Below are 16,347 nucleotides of genomic sequence, written 5' to 3'. Positions count from 1 at the left end.
CTAAACCAAAACTTCATTTTCATCGTTGATTTCTTTTTATTGTACCCCTTTTACTTTTGTGTGGGGGGCTGGGAATATGGCTTAGTGGTAGAGTGCTTGCCTCGTATACATGAAGCCCTGGGTTCGATTCCTTAGCACCACATATATAGAAAAAGCCAGATGTGGCGCTGTGGCTCAAGTGGTAGAGTGCTAGCCTTGAGCAAAAAGAAGCTCAGGGACAGTGCTCAGGCCCTGAGTCCAAGCTCCCCAACTGGCACAAAAAAAAAGTTTGGGGCTGGGAATATGGCCTAGTTGGCAAGAGTGCTTGCCTCCTACACATGAAGCTCTCAGTTTGATTCCCCAGCACCACATATATGGAAAACGGCCAGAAGGGGCGCTGTGGCTCAGGTGGCAGAGTGCTGGCCTTGAGCGGGAAGAAGCCAGGGATGGTGCTCAGGCCCTGAGTCCAAGGCCCAGGACTGGCCAAAAAAAAAAAAAAAGTTTGGGTGGTATTGGGCATTACCTGCCTACGAGATTAGCTAAGTTGTATTAGTTAGACCCCTTTCCTCATCCATTAGTAGTAGAAATATATGGTTAAGTCAAATTGAAAGAAAAGTAAGGTGACTAGATATGGTTGTAATAATAGAGAAGAAAAGAATATGTAAAACTTGCAGGTAGAAGAGTCAGTGAGTGTTGAGTAAGTCTTTAGGAATCAGGCCCACAGCCTCACACCTAACAGCCTTGCTTGAATTAATATGCTGAATTGTACCTTGAGTTGAACTTTTTGGTGCATTGATTTTTAACTAGTGATTTCAGTACTCAGAGTAGGGCCCAGAACTGAATTCTTTCTCATTTTATTTACTTTTTCAGTACTGGGGTTTTAACCCAGCCAGACCTTTGCACTTAATAGGCAAGAACTTTACAAATTGAGCCTCCCTCATCTCCAGAAACTGTTTTTTGTTTTTTGAAGCGAGGATTTCTTTTAGTATGATAAAGTTAAAGTATGGAAGCATAGACAGGGAACAACATTTCCTGCTACTCATGAAAGAAATGGGAGTCAAAGATTCAAAGTGGTGGTTCCTATCTGTAGCCTTTGTACTTTCTGAGCTGGGAAAATTTGAGGATACACAGCAACTTTAAATCTTTAGACAATGATTATGGATGGGTAAGATGGGTGAGACCCATTGAAAACATGGGTAACATTAAAACTTCCTTTGGCCAGATATCCCATTCATCCTTCTGATTTTTTTTTTTCTTATATGCTGTCCTACAGCTCAAACTCAGAGGCTGGGTGCCATCCCTGGGCTTTTTGCTCAAGACTAGCACTCTACCACTTGAGCCACAGCTCTAATTCCAGCTTTTTGATAGTTAATTGGAGTTAATAAGTGTCTCATGGACTTTCTTGTCCAGTCTGGCTTCAAACTCCCATCCTCAGATATCAGCCACCTGAGTAGCTAGGATTATAGGCATGAGCCACTGGAATCTAGTGAGAAACTGAATTTTAAAGGTTGTTTTCTAGATGATTTGAGAGGACCTAGGTTTGAGAGCCACTATTCTGAAATGCTTGTATTCCTTTGATGCTTGTGCAGTCTGAAGATCTCTTCAGTCTTATTGAAACACATGAAGCAAAACCACTGAAGCTTTATGTGTATAACACAGACACTGATAACTGTCGTGAAGTGATTATTACACCAAATTCTGCCTGGGGTGGAGAAGGCAGGTAAGATTATTTGAGACTAAGTTAAACTCACCAGTCAATGTGTTATGTTGCTTTTACTTTGACTAAGTTACTATTTTTTTACAAGGCCCTATGAAATGTTAACCTAAAATATGGAAACCAGTCATTTATTTATTTTTTTTTGGCCAGTCCTGGGGCTTGGGCTCAGGGCCTGAGCACTGTCCCTGGCTTCTTTTTTTGCTCAAGGCTAGCACTCTGCCACTTGAGCCACAGCGCCACTTCTGGCCATTTTCTGTATATGTGGTGCTGGGGAATCGAACCCAGGGCCTCATGTATATGAGGCAGGCACTCTTGCCACTAGGCCATATCCCCAGCCCCAGTCATTTATTTTTTAAAAAACACATATCCAAGGAACAAAGTATTTTTACTATATTTCTTTTCTGTAGTGATGTAAAAAAAACTAGCCATACTTTTTTATTAGAGAAATTATTGAACATTAGCCATAGTTATATTATAGACTTTCCAGATGTTTGGTAAACGTTGTAACCCTTGCTGGGAAAAGGATGATTTGATAGTAGGAAAGGCTCCATGCACCCCCAGTTTCTTTATATAACCCCAGTGCCTGAGGCCCTCCACTGAACATGTTTCGCCATCACAATTCTGACTGTGACTCAAGAAAAGTAAGATGGGGGTATCCTCCAAGAATCTGGCCTGTCTGTGGCAGTATTTAATCAGATTACCCCTGCTATTTCCTTTGAACCTCTCAGAAATATGATGTCCCGGGGCTGGGGATATAGCCTAGTGGCCAAGAGTGCCTGCCTCGGATACACGAGGCCCTAGGTTCGATTCCCCAGCACCACATATGCAGAAAACGGCCAGAAGCGGCGCTGTGGCTCAAGTGGCAGAGTGCTAGCCTTGAGCGGGAAGAAGCCAGGGACAGTCCTCAGGCCCTGAGTCCAAGGCCCAGGACTGGCCAAAAAAAAAAAAAAAGAAATATGATGTCCCCAAAACATCCCAAATCAATTCATTTCAGAGGACCTGCCCCAAATGAACTAAATTTGCATTTCCATCTAACTGGCAAATTCTCACAATACAAAAGTTGGATGAATACTTACCTTAAATTAATAGTACCACAATAGTACTTGTTGAGCATAGAACCAAGTATAAGGAAGAGATTCTGTGGATGATGAAGTCTAAAGCAAAGAACATGATGTGGTCTTTCATTTTTTTTTTTTTTTTCCTTGCCAGTCCTGGGGCTTGGACTCAGGGCCTGAGCACTGTCCCTGGCTTCTTTTTTGCTCAAGGCTAGCACTCTGCCACTTGAGCCACAGTGCCACTTCTGGCCGTTTTCTGTATATGTGGCGCTGGGGAATTGAACCCAGGGCCTCCTGTATATGAGGCAAGCACTCTTGCCACTAGGCCATATCCCCAACCCGGTCTTTCATTTTTAATCCTATTGACTGAACATTGCTATATTCCTTTTTTTTTTCAAATTTTTATTATCAAACTGATGTACAGAGAGGTTACAGTTTCATACGTTAGGCATTGGATACATTTCTTGTACTGTTTGTTACCTTGTCCCTCATACCCCTCTCCCTCCTCCCCCTTTCCCTCCCCCCCCCTCCCGAGGTGTTCAGTTCACTTACACCAAACAGTTTTGCAAGTATTGCTTTTGTAGTTGTTTGTCTTTTTTTACCCTGTGTCTGTCAAATTTGGTATTCCCTTTCAATTTCCTACTTCCAATACCAGTATACACGGTTTCCAATATACTCAGATAAGCATTGTTATATTCTTGTTCTTGTAGACATCTGGCAACTATCCTTTTCATTGGATGTAGTTTAATCCCACTGATCAGCATTGCTTTCGATAGGCCTTTACTGCATCTGCTCTGACAGTGAACTCAATATCACCAGCTGTTTTCATTTCTTCCTCAGTTGCTGACCACATGTCTTTTTTTTTTTTTTGGTAGTCCTGGGGCTTGAACTCAGGGCCTAGGCTCTGTCTCTGAGCTTCTCTGTGCTCAAGGCTAGCGCTCTACCACTTGAGCCACAGCGCCACTTCCAGCCTTTTCTGAGTAGTTTTATTAGAGGTAAGAGTGTCAAGGACTTCCCTGCCTGGGCTGACTTGAACTATGATCCTCAGATCTCAGCCTCTGAGTAGCTAGGACTACAAGTGTGAGCCACCAATGCCCAGCCACATGTATACTTTTCTTAATTACATTTTTTGGGTACTTTAAATTTGCAGAGGCTCTTGCTGTTAGTTTGGATTAATAAATGTTTTGGAATGTAGCTTGCCTGAAAGGCTATATCATTGATTAGGTTATTTAATCTTTGGGCTAGCAACATGGCTCAGTAGAAGAGCATATGCTGCAAGCTCAAAAGTTTTAGACCCTAATACTGACAAAAATTCAGCATCTTTCTTTGTTCTTCTAAACTTGAGGTTTCAATCCACTGAGTATTGTAGTTGTAATGGTGAGGACGGAATGTGTTATTTCATAATATAAATTACCATTGTGCACATTAGATTTAAATAAGGAAGAGTTGAAGTTGCCTACCCTCCTAGCTCTTGGTGTGGGGCGAGGGGTTGGACTCTGAACTTGAGCAATGTCTTTTAGGTCTTTTGCTCTTGGCTGGTGCTCTAGCAATTGAGCCACAGCTATATTTCTGGCTCTTTGATGGTTAGAGATAAAAGTTCCTACCCACATGATTTCGAACCTCAGTTCTCAGATCTCAGCCTCCTGAGGATTACAGGCTTAAGCCACTGGTACCTAGCTTTCACTCTAGTTCTTGGTGGTGGTACCCATGGAGATCTTGTGTGCATTGGCAGGTAAGGGGGCACAGCCCTGGACAAGAGAGGTTGTAGTCCCAGCTTTGGTCACAAACTATCCCATTAGATCAGGCAGAGCAGGCATCCTTGCTTACAGGCCCACCAACATGCACACAGAAACTACAGAGAAGTAATGTCCCAAAGAAGAAAGTCTGTTGGGAAGCTAATAGACAATGGAAAGAAGCAGTGTGGTCACATCTTTTTTCAGAGATGCCTCTGGTGGCAGTATCTGAATGAATTAGAAACCTGGATTGCGGATATGTATGTGACTGATTTCTGATAAGTTCTGAAATAAAAATATGGATGTGCAAATAATATCAATAAAAAAAGTCCTTCATTAAGGCTGGGAATATGGCCTAATGGCAAGAGTGCTTGCCTCTTATACATGAAGCCCTAGGTTTGATTCCTCAGCACTACATATAGAGAAAAGGCCAGAAGTGGCGCTGTGGCTCAAGTTGGCAGAGTACAAACCTTGAGCAAAAAGAAGCCAGGGACAGTGCTCAGGCCCTGAGTTCAAGCCCCAGGACTGGCAAAAAAAGAAAAAAAGCTCTTAATTGGAAAGACTATTTTTCATTCAGCTCAGAACTATAAGCAGCAAACAGCCCTCTTCTTATAGGCCTTTACATTTTATGGAGGGAGACAGAGCAAACGATAAATATGCAATGTATTGGGTGGTGGTAATTGATTGAAGTAAAATCTAGGTGTGACCATGTGTTGAGAGAGTAGTACACTATTTCATACAGGATAGGCAGCGGAGACTTGATAAGATGGCATCATTTAAAAGAATAAATTTTATAGCCTAGGATGTGGCATTGGATATGGTTATTTACATCGAATACCTACACGCCCATTTGAAGAAGGCAAGAAAATTTCTCTTCCAGGACAAATGACTGGCCCACCTATTACTCCTCTGAAAGATGGATTTACAGAGGTAAGAAAACATCATGGCCTGCTGAGGTTTCCTGCAAAACAGTTCCCCTATGTTGGTGTACATGGTGGTAGCATTACTTGAGATAGGGCAGATGGTGAGTTAAGTTTGGATTTGAGGTTCCTCTAAGATAGCCAGATGGAGGTTAGGTGTATGGGGCTGGACTTGAGTGAGCACAGGGCTAGAGAAGGAGATTTGAGAATAATTAACAAAGCAAAGATAATTTGACAGAAGGGATATTGATAAAAATTGCCAAAGAATGAGGTCTGCATGAATCAGGGGACTGAAATTAGAATCATGAAAATGTGGATGGACAAAGTAAGAGGATCTTGAAAGGGAAGCTCGGAGGAAAGCCTCAGGGAAAGGGTATGCTCGAGGCACTGTGCAGCAGAGGACTGGGGAGAGGAACAAAAAGCCCTGTAGGAGAGCTCATTCAGAGACTTGGTGGGAGGAACAGTTACCTACTGGGGACAATGCTGGTGAGTGAAGGGAAGCTAGCTGGTGCTCACTACTTCCAGAGGCTTGTTTGCAAAGCAACAGGAGTTAAATATTAGGGCAGGCATCCCAGGACAATTACCTATTGTCTGCAAAATGAAGTGAAAACCAAACATGGGTACAGGGGGCTCCTGCCTCTGTGGATGTATGGTACACATTTTAGCCATCCCCAGTTCAAAGAGAATTCTCCCTGGTAGTTTGAGCACTCCCCAACTCCCAGCCCTTCCGTGGGCTCAGGCCAGAGCCAGTGTAGTTCCCACCTTGATGCCACTGTCATTGCTCCTGCCCTGGAATCCGTGCTCTCTGCTCCACATGACAAGACCAGAGGACAAAATAGCAGCCTGGGAAACAGCCAGACACTGTTGGGATGCTAAGAGCCAGCAGAAGTTGGCATATTCCACAGTGACACTGAATATGGTGACTCTGGAGTTCATGGTGGAGATTTGGTGCCACTTCCATTCCCTGATGAGAAAAGATTAAGCAGAATCAGGTTAGAAATCTTGAGAAACTCAAAAAATTAAGAAAAGAGAGGGAAGAATTGGTTTGGAAGAGATGAATGAGAAAGTTGAAAGGGGTGACAAACTGTATACATAAACTACTTTGTTGTATAGCAGTTCCTTTGTACAACTATTAAAGATAATAATTTTTTACAAAAAGAAATACTGAAAAACTTTAAGAAGTTTATCATGGTGTTAAGGCCTCCAGCTCATTTCTTCTATGAACAATGAGATGGAAGTTTACCAAAAAAAACCTGGATGACAATTCAGAGAGGGAAGTGGTGGTTCTAGGAAGAAAGAACAAGTAGACCCTCTTAGAGCTGTGTTGAGGGACTTTGACCAGTAGGGAACTAGGTCTGGAGGCCATGTGTTAGAAGAGGAAGGGGAATGGATGGAAAGATGTTTTCAGGCTGTGGTCTTTGGATATGTCAAAATCAAGAAGAAGTGTTGGAAGCAGAAGTGCCAGGCAAAACTGGACAGTATATGCAAGTATGTATCTGCAGGGCAGGTGAGGGCTGAATTTATTGTTTCAAGCAGTCTTAAGTCATTTCCTTTCTCTGTTTTTCCTTTTGTCTTGAAAGGTCCAGCTGTCTTCAGTAAATCCTCCACCTTTGTCACCACCAGGAACTGCAGGAATTGAACAGGCTCTGTCTGGGCTTTCTATTAGCTCAACTCCACCAGTTGTCAGTAATGTTCTCAGTACAGGTGAGAATGAATGGCTCAATGTTTTCAGTCCTTTTTGTCTTATATGATTATTTTACAGAGCATTTTAAACTTAATGCCGGTGTGTGTTGAGATGTGTAACCTGCTCCGACCTGTCTCATTAATCCACACGCCAGCACTTAAATCTCCCTTCTGCAATGTTTCAGAATACAACTTACAGAGTTGGGATTCCCCTTTCCAATTCTGTTTATTCCCAGATGCTCACTATTTCCTAAGAAGTAGACATAAGCAGGATACTGTTCTTCACTTCAGGCTGAGTATCAATAACTTGTTATTCATACCTTGTTCTCTGCTTTTTTTCCCCCCAGTCCTGGGGTTTGAACTCACAGCCTGGGTACTGGCCCTGAGCTTCTTTTGCTCAAGCCTAGTGCTCTAACATTTGCACCACAGCACCACTTCCGGCTTTTTCTGAGTAGTTTATTGGAGATAAGAGTGTCAAGGACCTTCCTTGTTGCCTAACTAGCTTCCAACAAGATCCTCAGATCTCAGCCTCCTGAATAGCCAGGATTACAGATGTGAACCATCAGCGTCCAATATTCTCTGCTTTTTCCTTGTTCTTGTTTAGTCTTTTTTGTTTGTTTTAGGAGGTTTTTCAAACACAGATTTATGGACATAGAATTGTCCTACCACATAATTCATTTAAAGTACCTATTCAGTGATTTCTTTTAGTGTTTTTATATGGTTGTACAACCAGTGCCTCAGGTAATTTTAGAACATGTCATTACCCCAAAAAAATTTTTATACCCAACTTGAGTCACTCCCTAGTAATCTTTGGCTCACCAGGCCTTAAGGTAACTACTGATCAACTTTCTTTTGTTAGGCATTTGCCTCATCTGGACATGTCATAACTGGTGGTCTTTTGTGAATTCTCTCTTTGGTTTAGCCTAGTAGTTTTAGTGATCATTGACATTGTTGTATATATCAATACTTCATTCCTTTTATTACTAAATAATGGTTCTACTGTACCACATTTTTCTTATCTATTCATTACTCACTTGAGAAATATTTAGGATTTTTTTTTGGGGGGGGTCAGTGCTGGGGCTTAAACCTCAGGGTCTAGGTGCTGTCTCTGAGCCTCTTTGTGCTCAAGGCTATCAATCTACCACTTGTGCCACAGCACTACTTCTGATTTTTGAGTGGTTAATTGGAAGTAAGAGTCTCATGGAGACTTTTCTGCCCAGACTGGCTTCAAACCACGATCCTTTCTTTTATTTCAGCCTCCTGAGAAGCTGGGATTACAGGTGTGAGCCACCAGCACCCAGCCAGGATATTTCTTTTCTTTTTTCCTTTGGCTCTTTTGAATGATGCCACTCTAATCTTATACAAGCTTTTGTAGCAATATATTTTCCATTCTCTGGGTTGTATCCCTGGAGTGCAAATTTCTAGGTTATAATACAGTGATTAATTTGAGATACTGTTGGGCTTTATTTTTCATCTTCCTGTTTAGTCTCCTGTTGTCTGGTTTTCATCCTTCACAATCCAAAAGCATATTCAACAAATGGTGATTAAGCGAATAGAATACTGGCATGTTTTAATTATTCTCATATCAAATGAAATTATATAATTTTATTCTTGCTCTTTTAAATATTTTAAATTTTACTCCACTTTGTTCTCGGATAGCTTTCACATAGAAGAAGGAGTAATAAGGGGACAATCATGACATCTGGAGTTTTCCCTCTGGGTTCAAATCCCAGTCTTTTCAGAGTCTTGGTTTTATTTCCCAAAGATGTGTTTTTCCAGATGAAATGTAAGGTTTTAGACACAAAAATGATGGAATATATGAAAGAAACCATCACCCAGCTTTACATCATCTGTTTACTACTTTCTTTTCCAGCTTCACTGAGATATAAATTTCATACCATAAAATAACTCACTGGAAGTATGCATCTCAGTGTTTTAGCATATAGAGCTATGCAATCATTAGCACAGTTCAATGGTTTTAGAACATTTTGTAGAAGAAAACTATTCTTAGTATTAGTACCTGATTGTAGACACATTTGGAAGGGATCTTGGATTTAACTCCAAGCAAGGTATGAATCCTTTTTATAATACTATGGTATTTTCTTACATCCTATCTGAGGCATGTCTAATTCATTCCTAAGTAGAGCTGGCAAAGTTCTGCTGAGAACCTAGCATGTCGGGGTCCTTCACAATTCAGCACGCTGTTCTGTGGTTGAGCAGTACTTACCAGTTTAGAATAAGAGTGTTCATTGCCATATGGCAGCTCTTCTGATTTTAGGAGAAAGCAAACATCTATCTCTCTTCAAGTTCCAGTTGTATTGTTGTTTGTTTTGTTTTAGAAGTACTGGGACTTGAACTTGGTTCCTCACCTCTCACTCAGCTTTTTTCTGTAGCTAGCACTCTACCACTTGAGCCATGGCTCCTGTCCCTTGTTTCTCTTTGATGTATTAATAAGTCTTTCCTACTTGCATCATAGTTATACTTGAATTGTCTTGAAAGCAAATAACTGAGATCACCAAGTTCATACTGCAGAGAAAAAAATGAACATGTTCTAGCATCGGAGCATGTGAGAGATTAACTCTTGTTTTGGGGGCAGACTGGCCTTGGTGTTGCTATACTCCTGCCTCAGCTTCCTGAGTGCCAGGATTGTAGCTATTTGCTACCATACCCAGATACCAAACAACTTTTGTTAGATATTTATTTTTCCATCTTCAGTGTTAACTGTAGTGTTTGTAAAATAGCCCAAACAGGAGAAAGATGAAAATATACTTTTTTTTTTAAAGGAAACTTCTGTGTGGATACGAAAGTTTGGGGGTTATGAAACTTTTAGGAAATGAAGATTTTTAAAATGACATTAGTCAGTGTGACCGTTTTGGTAAACCCCTCCCCATCCCTGTCCCCCTTCCTTGCTTGATTTTTCTGCAGAGAACTTAGTGCCATTTCCCATGCTATGGATGTTACTTGCTTTTCCTGCTTCTCATTAGAATGTAAGTTTCCTGAAGGTTGAGATTTCTGTTTCTTCCCGATGTAATTTATCAGTGCCAGACAGTGCATCACATACAGTAAACAGAAATGAATGAACACACTAACTATCCAACTCCTTTCAGAATCTTAGAAAAAAAAGAATTATTGTCTCAAAAACATACAAAAAGTGCTATCTATTAAGAGCCTTCCGATTTAAAGAAGCCCATTCATGGGCCCTACATATGCTATTCTTGGTGAGTTTTAGTTAATAGTTTTTGAAACAATGAATGGATCTACCATATAAAAATGAAAAGAAACTTATATGGAAGATTTTATTAGGCTCAAAGGAAATTTTCAACAAGTATGGGATGTTCTCTTTTTAATCCAAAATTTGAAGATAGAAATATAAAATAGTTTTCCATTGCTTTTGTGTGTGAGTACCTAACAGCACATGGTTTCTAACACATAGGTACCGAATAAAGAACAGTTACCAACATCAGGTTATGCAGTCAGGGTGAGGCTTTTCCTTTCATTCATTCATTGTTTAGTTTTTTGCATGCCTCTAATCTCTGTAGAAAAGTAGATAAATAAGTAAGATGGTCTGAAAATGGCTGGCTCATACTTTCAGGAACAGTGTGTAGACATATTTAAGCATAGCTCTAGAAGACAGAATTTTAGAGTGTGTGCAGTATTCAGAGTGCTTGGAACTGGAAGTGTGTATGTGCATATATATAATGAGATATCTTGGGTGTGGAACACAAGTCTACACATGAAATTCATTCACATTTCATATATAGCTTATACACACAACCTGCAGATAATTTTATGCAGTGTTTTAGTCTATTTGCAGTATGATTTGTACTCCACATAAGTGACTTATGTACTCCTATCTGCCCGGAAAAAAGTTTTATATTTATGAATGTCTCCAGTTTTAGATTTTTCAGATTAAGAATACTCACTGTTACTTTTATTTCAACATCAGAAAACCTCCCAGTTGAGTAGGAGATGGGCATTGTCAGCGGTTCTTTTTCAGAGTCCCTTGCATTTGGAGCATGGAACCTCCAGGAGCCATGCATACAGTGGGGATGTGCTACAGTGCACAGGAGTACCACGGGACCTGGGCCTTAGGAAACATTCAAGAAGCCAAGTCCTTCTCTCTACCTCTAACATTCCTGTGCTCTGCTTTGTTTTGTTTTTGCCAGACCTTGGGCTTGAACTCAGGGCCTGATCACTGTCCCTGGCTTCTTTTTGTTCAAGGCTAGCACTCAACCACTTGAGCCACAGCTCCACTTCTGGCTATTTCTATATATGTGGTGCTGAGGAGTAGAACCCAGGGCTTCATGTATACAAGGCGAGTACTCTACCACTAGGCCACATTCCCAGCCCTCTTGTGCTCTTTTGACTGTGAGCATCTTCATTACTGTCCTCGGTGACAGAGCAGCAGTTAGTTACTACTTCACATAGGGCTCCCTGAGACCTCAGGATCACCAGTGCCTCCTGGTTCAGTAGCCCAGTAGCAATTGACTAAAGTCCTTGTACCCTGTTTGCACATTTCTCAGACAGTTTCTGTCATGCTTAATTAAGCCAGGTGTGAACCTCTTTTCTAGTGAGGTTAGCCAGGCTGATTCCTCAGCCTCTACCCACTAACAGGCTGCAGCTGTAGTCTGTAAAGGTGTGGGCAGTGAGTGGGTCGGTTTAGGAAGGTAGTAGACAGGGATGCAGCCAGAAATTGGGGCTCAAGGCCTGACTGAGGCGAAGTGCTTAAGACGGTCCTATTACAGTATGTTAATTCTTTGTCAGCAGAACTTGATATATTTTTTTTCCTTTAATGTGCTTTTATTTTAGGTGTACCAACAGTACCATTGTTACCACCACAAATAAACCAGTCCCTTGCTACTGTGCCGCCATTGAACCCAGCTACTACATTACCAAGTAAGCAAGATGTATGTGATGATGGCGTTTGCATCTGACAACAGCTCAGGGCTTTCAGTCATTTTGCTTACCTTAGCTTTGTGATAAAGGAAAGCAAGTGGCAGGTCTCCTTAGCTAACAAGAAAACCGAGGTGTTCACTGCCTAGAAGGTCCTTTATAAAGCTGTCATACAAGCATAGTGAGCTACAAAGTGCGTATGTGCACATCACACAGTAATGGGTCAAGTGTTGATGGAACTGGTTAACAAGTGAGGAATTAAGGCAATAGAAACATAGAGGTTTGTATTACTGTGTTTATGATTGTAAGCCTGAAATTACTTGAGAATAAAAACAAAAGCCAAGCTGGGCACCAAGGGTCATTCCTATAATCTTAGCTACTCAGGAGGCTGAGATCTAAGAATCAAAGTTTGAAACCAGTCTGGGCAGCAAAGTCCGTGAGACACTCACTTCCAGTTAACCACTAAAAAGCCAGCCATGGAGCTGTGGCTCACGGAGTAGAGCACTAGCCTTGAGCAAAAAAGCTAAGACAGCAGCATCTAGACCTGGAGTTCAAGACCCAGTATCGGGGCTGGGGATATGGCCTAGTGGCAAGAGTGCTCGCCTTGTATACATGAGGCCCTGGGTTCGATTCCCCAGCACCACATATACAGAAAATGGCCAGAAGTAGCGCTGTGGCTCAAGTGGCAGAGTGCTAGCCTTGAGCAAGAAGAAGCCAGGGACAGTGCTCAAGCCCTGAGTCCAAGCTCCAGGACTGGCCAAAAAAAAAAAAAAAAAAAAAAAGACCCAGTATCAGCACCAAAAAAAAAAAAACAAAAAACACAAAAGAAGCCAATATGAACCTCAGTCATTAAGGAAAACTACATAGCTGCTAAAAATAACTCAGCCTCACCCCCCTCCCACCCCCAGCGCATGGGCAGAGATGGCTCTTGTCTAGATTTTTAGAAACATTTGTTTTAACCTTTACCCGTTTAGCTGCCTGATCATGTAGGTAGAGAGACATACTTCCATTCAGTGTGAACCTGTTATGGCCTTGGTAAGCTGACACTAATCACCATACTTTAAACATGCCTGGTACTCACACTTTGAGGTGGGTGCTACATAAGGAGTTCTCTTCCCTGGGAGGCCTTGCTTACCTCTTCATTCTCTCCTGCCCTCTGCTCAGGTCTGATGCCTTTGCCAGCAGGACTGCCTAACCTCCCCAATCTCCCCAACCTCAACCTTCCTGCACCACACATCATGCCAGGGGTCGGTCTGCCGGAGCTTGTGAACCCTGGTATGTTGCATGTACTCCCCTAGTACCCTGCTCATGGAAAGCTGTATTCTGGAGAGCCCTTCTCTAGTTAGGGTTTTTTTCTGAAAGGACAAGTAAGTTTAACCAATTCCAGCTCCTTCAAATATTGATCTTTTTATTAAAAAAGAAAAAACTTCAAAAAAAAAAAAAAGGTAGAAAGAGTATCTTTGTGATGCCACGCACTGGTAGCTCAAACCTATAATCCTAGTTACTCCAGAGGCTGAGATCTGAGGATCGCAGTTCTAAGCCAGCCCAGACAGGAAAGTCCTCCTGTGACTCTTATCTCCAATTAACCACCAGAAAGCCAGAAGTGGCGCTGTGGCTCAAAGTGGTAGAACACAGGCTGGATTGCAGGCCTGTTCCACCATGTCTAACAAATAGTTTGTAAAATAAGAACTGCGAGAGGTTTTAGCTGCAGATAGTGAAGAGTAAATGTGCAGTGCACGGGTGGAAATGAAGCAGCTCCTCCAACAGGTTGGCTCTGGCATTGCCAGTGACGCAGTCACTGTGTGGTGAGTGGCCCAGTGGCCCTGGAGTGCACACTGCTGCCCCCATTCCAGCTGTGCACCTGGCCATGCTCGCTAGGAAGCCCTCCCTCACTATAATTAGCAGCGTGAAGTTGAGGAGCAACGGTGGACCTCCTCTCCTGATGGTGTCCTAGGTCCCTGAAAGCTTTCTCTGAACACGGCTGTAGCAATGAGGGTGTCACAAGCCAGGGTTCCCCTGAATCAGTGTTAGCAAGCGGCCTACCCTTTGTGGTTCAGGTAACTCTCTTCCTCCTTCTGGGCTGTGAAGTCGCCGGCATTGCCAGCCCGCTGATGCTAATACCGAGTTGCAGATTCCAGGGCCCCTACCGTACAGGCGCAAGGAACCGTGCAAGGCCGCTGTCCGAGCCCCTCGGGTGGGCCCTCGGCCTCTTCTCACCGTGTCTAGCAAGAGGCAGCTGTAGCAGTTGGGGTCCCAGATCCTCTGCAGGAGCGGGCTCCTCCTGGCCCTCCAGAGGGCTGGGGTCCTCCTCACAGCACTTCTCCTGGGTGCTGGGCTGAGAGGCCCTCGAGCCCCGGGTGGTGAGCCTTGGCCCAGGCTGGCCTCCCCGAGGCCCCCGGAGCCCCGCGGGGTGAGCCTTGTTCCAGGCTGGCTGCCCCAAGGCCCAAGGCCTGCTTCTGCATTCCCCCGTTGCCTGCAGGGGCTCGTGACAGACGCTGGAGGATGTGTGACCAACTGCTACCACTTCTGTCCTAGGTTTACCACCTCTTCCTTCCTTGCCTCCCCGAAACCTGCCCGGCATCGCGCCTCTCGCCGTGCCGTCCGAGCTGCTCCCCGCATTCCCTGTGGTTCCAGAGAGCTCTTGTGCAGCCAGCCCTGGGGAGCTGCTGTCCCACCTCCCGCCTGCTGGCAGCCTGCCTTCCAACCCCGCCATCACGACTACTGCAAAGGCAGAAGCCGCCGCCCTGCTCCCTGCGGTGGGGTCGCCCCCCACTTCCACTGTTGAGGACAGAGTCAGCGACTCCCCCGCAGCCAGCGAGAAGCCCGCTGCCGCCACGGAAGTCGGCACTTCCGAATCACCCTAACCGAACCGTCCTTCAGAGTCGGCGTGGTGTATTTATTCAACCACAGCATCTGGAAATGCAAACGATCATTAATTTCATACTAGTTTGTACCATATCTGTAGGCATCCTGTAAATAATTCTAAGGGGAAAAAGTAAAATAAGCAAGAGGATGTGGGCTTTTATCCTGCCTGGGTCGGGTGGAGCATATGGCACAGCCTGGGAGGGCATGTCAGAAAGTGCTTGTATTTTAAACAACCAAAAAATTGTAAGATGGCTTTTGCCAGGTGACCACTGCCATTCTGAGGTGTACGTCTGAGTTCAGAGGTGGCAGTGTCTGCTCCATTCCTGGTCCCCTACTGCTCCTCTAAGAAATGGGAATTATTCTAGGCCTGGGCCTCCACACAGGTGCAACATTTCTTGTACTTTGTAAAACATTTGCAAGAATGTGGACCACCTGACTACGCTCTGGAAACGGTAATTTGCTTTCCATCTCTATTAAGGTTTACACAAAAATTCCCATTGAAGATGTTTAAGTTATACAGTGTGCACTATTAATTGAACATCTTTTTACTCAGCCTATGCACAGATTCTTGTTTTGAGCTCCCAGAATTACTCACACAACATTTTGTAACTGCTGCAGTTGCTTTCTACATCCATCATAAGATGGCATCTGAGGAGAAATAAAGGATGCGTTGCACAACTTTAAACCAGAAGGTGGCACTCTGCTCCTTCATAGTCCAGTCCCCAGGGGAAGCATAGATCAGCAATAAATTAGTAATTCTCCTTTTCTTCTTGCATTACATTTAAATGACAGCGCTCTCGCCACGTGGGTGTGCACTGGTTTTCGTCTGCGTTCTGCATCTCTGAGAACTTATGATTTATGCTTCCTTTTTTCCTATGTTTTCTAAGAGATGGTAAGTTAACTGGAATTGGTTGATTGAATGGAATTAAATGCATATTATATCTGTTTTTAAAATAAGGTGAAAGCAGTTCATTGGCGTGTGTGTGTGTTTGTGTGTGCCAATACTGGAGCTTGAGTGCAAGGCCTGGGTGCTGCCCCTCAGCTTTTTCACTCAAGGTTGGCACACTACTACTTGAGCCACAGCTCTGTTTCTGGCTTTTTGGTGGCTAATTGGACATAAGAATCTTACGGACTTTCCTGCTTGGCCTAGTTTTGAACCACAATCCTGGAATACTCTTAACTCCCTGATTACAGACAGGAGCCGCCAGTGCCCGCCTTGATTTATTGGCTTTCTTTTGACCGAGTGATCGATCCCGCTGCAGTGGCAGTGTGGAGGGGACCAGCGTTCGTGGCTGTCCACTCAGCCGGTGGGCGCTTGCCGCCCCTTGCGTACTCCTCCCCAGTAGAAGGCCCGTGCGGCAGAGTCTGCGCGGCCACTAAACCACTTCCTCCAGATGTTCCAGCTGTTCATGACTTCTGTTCTCATGAGAAGTCTTTCTAGATTCTTTCACTTTTTTTTCTTTTCAAAGAGACAGCAGGAAAGGAAAATGCAAATACATTTT

General features: G+C 43.5%; 1 protein-coding gene across 1 annotated transcript in view; it reads left to right on the top strand.

Moving 5' to 3' along the window:
* Positions 1-15,809, top strand: part of Gorasp2 (golgi reassembly stacking protein 2) — a 31,907-nt gene extending 16,098 nt beyond the window's left edge. The window contains exons 5-10 of the mRNA XM_048345260.1: positions 1,569-1,699; positions 5,282-5,414; positions 6,985-7,108; positions 11,897-11,983; positions 13,145-13,255; positions 14,516-15,809. Of these exons, the coding sequence (XP_048201217.1) occupies positions 1,569-1,699; positions 5,282-5,414; positions 6,985-7,108; positions 11,897-11,983; positions 13,145-13,255; positions 14,516-14,844 (915 nt within the window). The 3' untranslated portion in view covers positions 14,845-15,809. The remainder of the gene's footprint in view (positions 1-1,568; positions 1,700-5,281; positions 5,415-6,984; positions 7,109-11,896; positions 11,984-13,144; positions 13,256-14,515) is intronic.
* Positions 15,810-16,347: the final 538 nt, after the last annotated feature.

This window comes from Perognathus longimembris, chromosome 4 (genome assembly GCF_023159225.1).
Source record: "Perognathus longimembris pacificus isolate PPM17 chromosome 4, ASM2315922v1, whole genome shotgun sequence".
Lineage (NCBI taxonomy): Eukaryota > Metazoa > Chordata > Mammalia > Rodentia > Heteromyidae > Perognathus > Perognathus longimembris.
The sequence above is the reverse complement of the archived record's forward strand: the minus strand, read 5'-3'. Positions and strand labels throughout refer to the sequence as shown.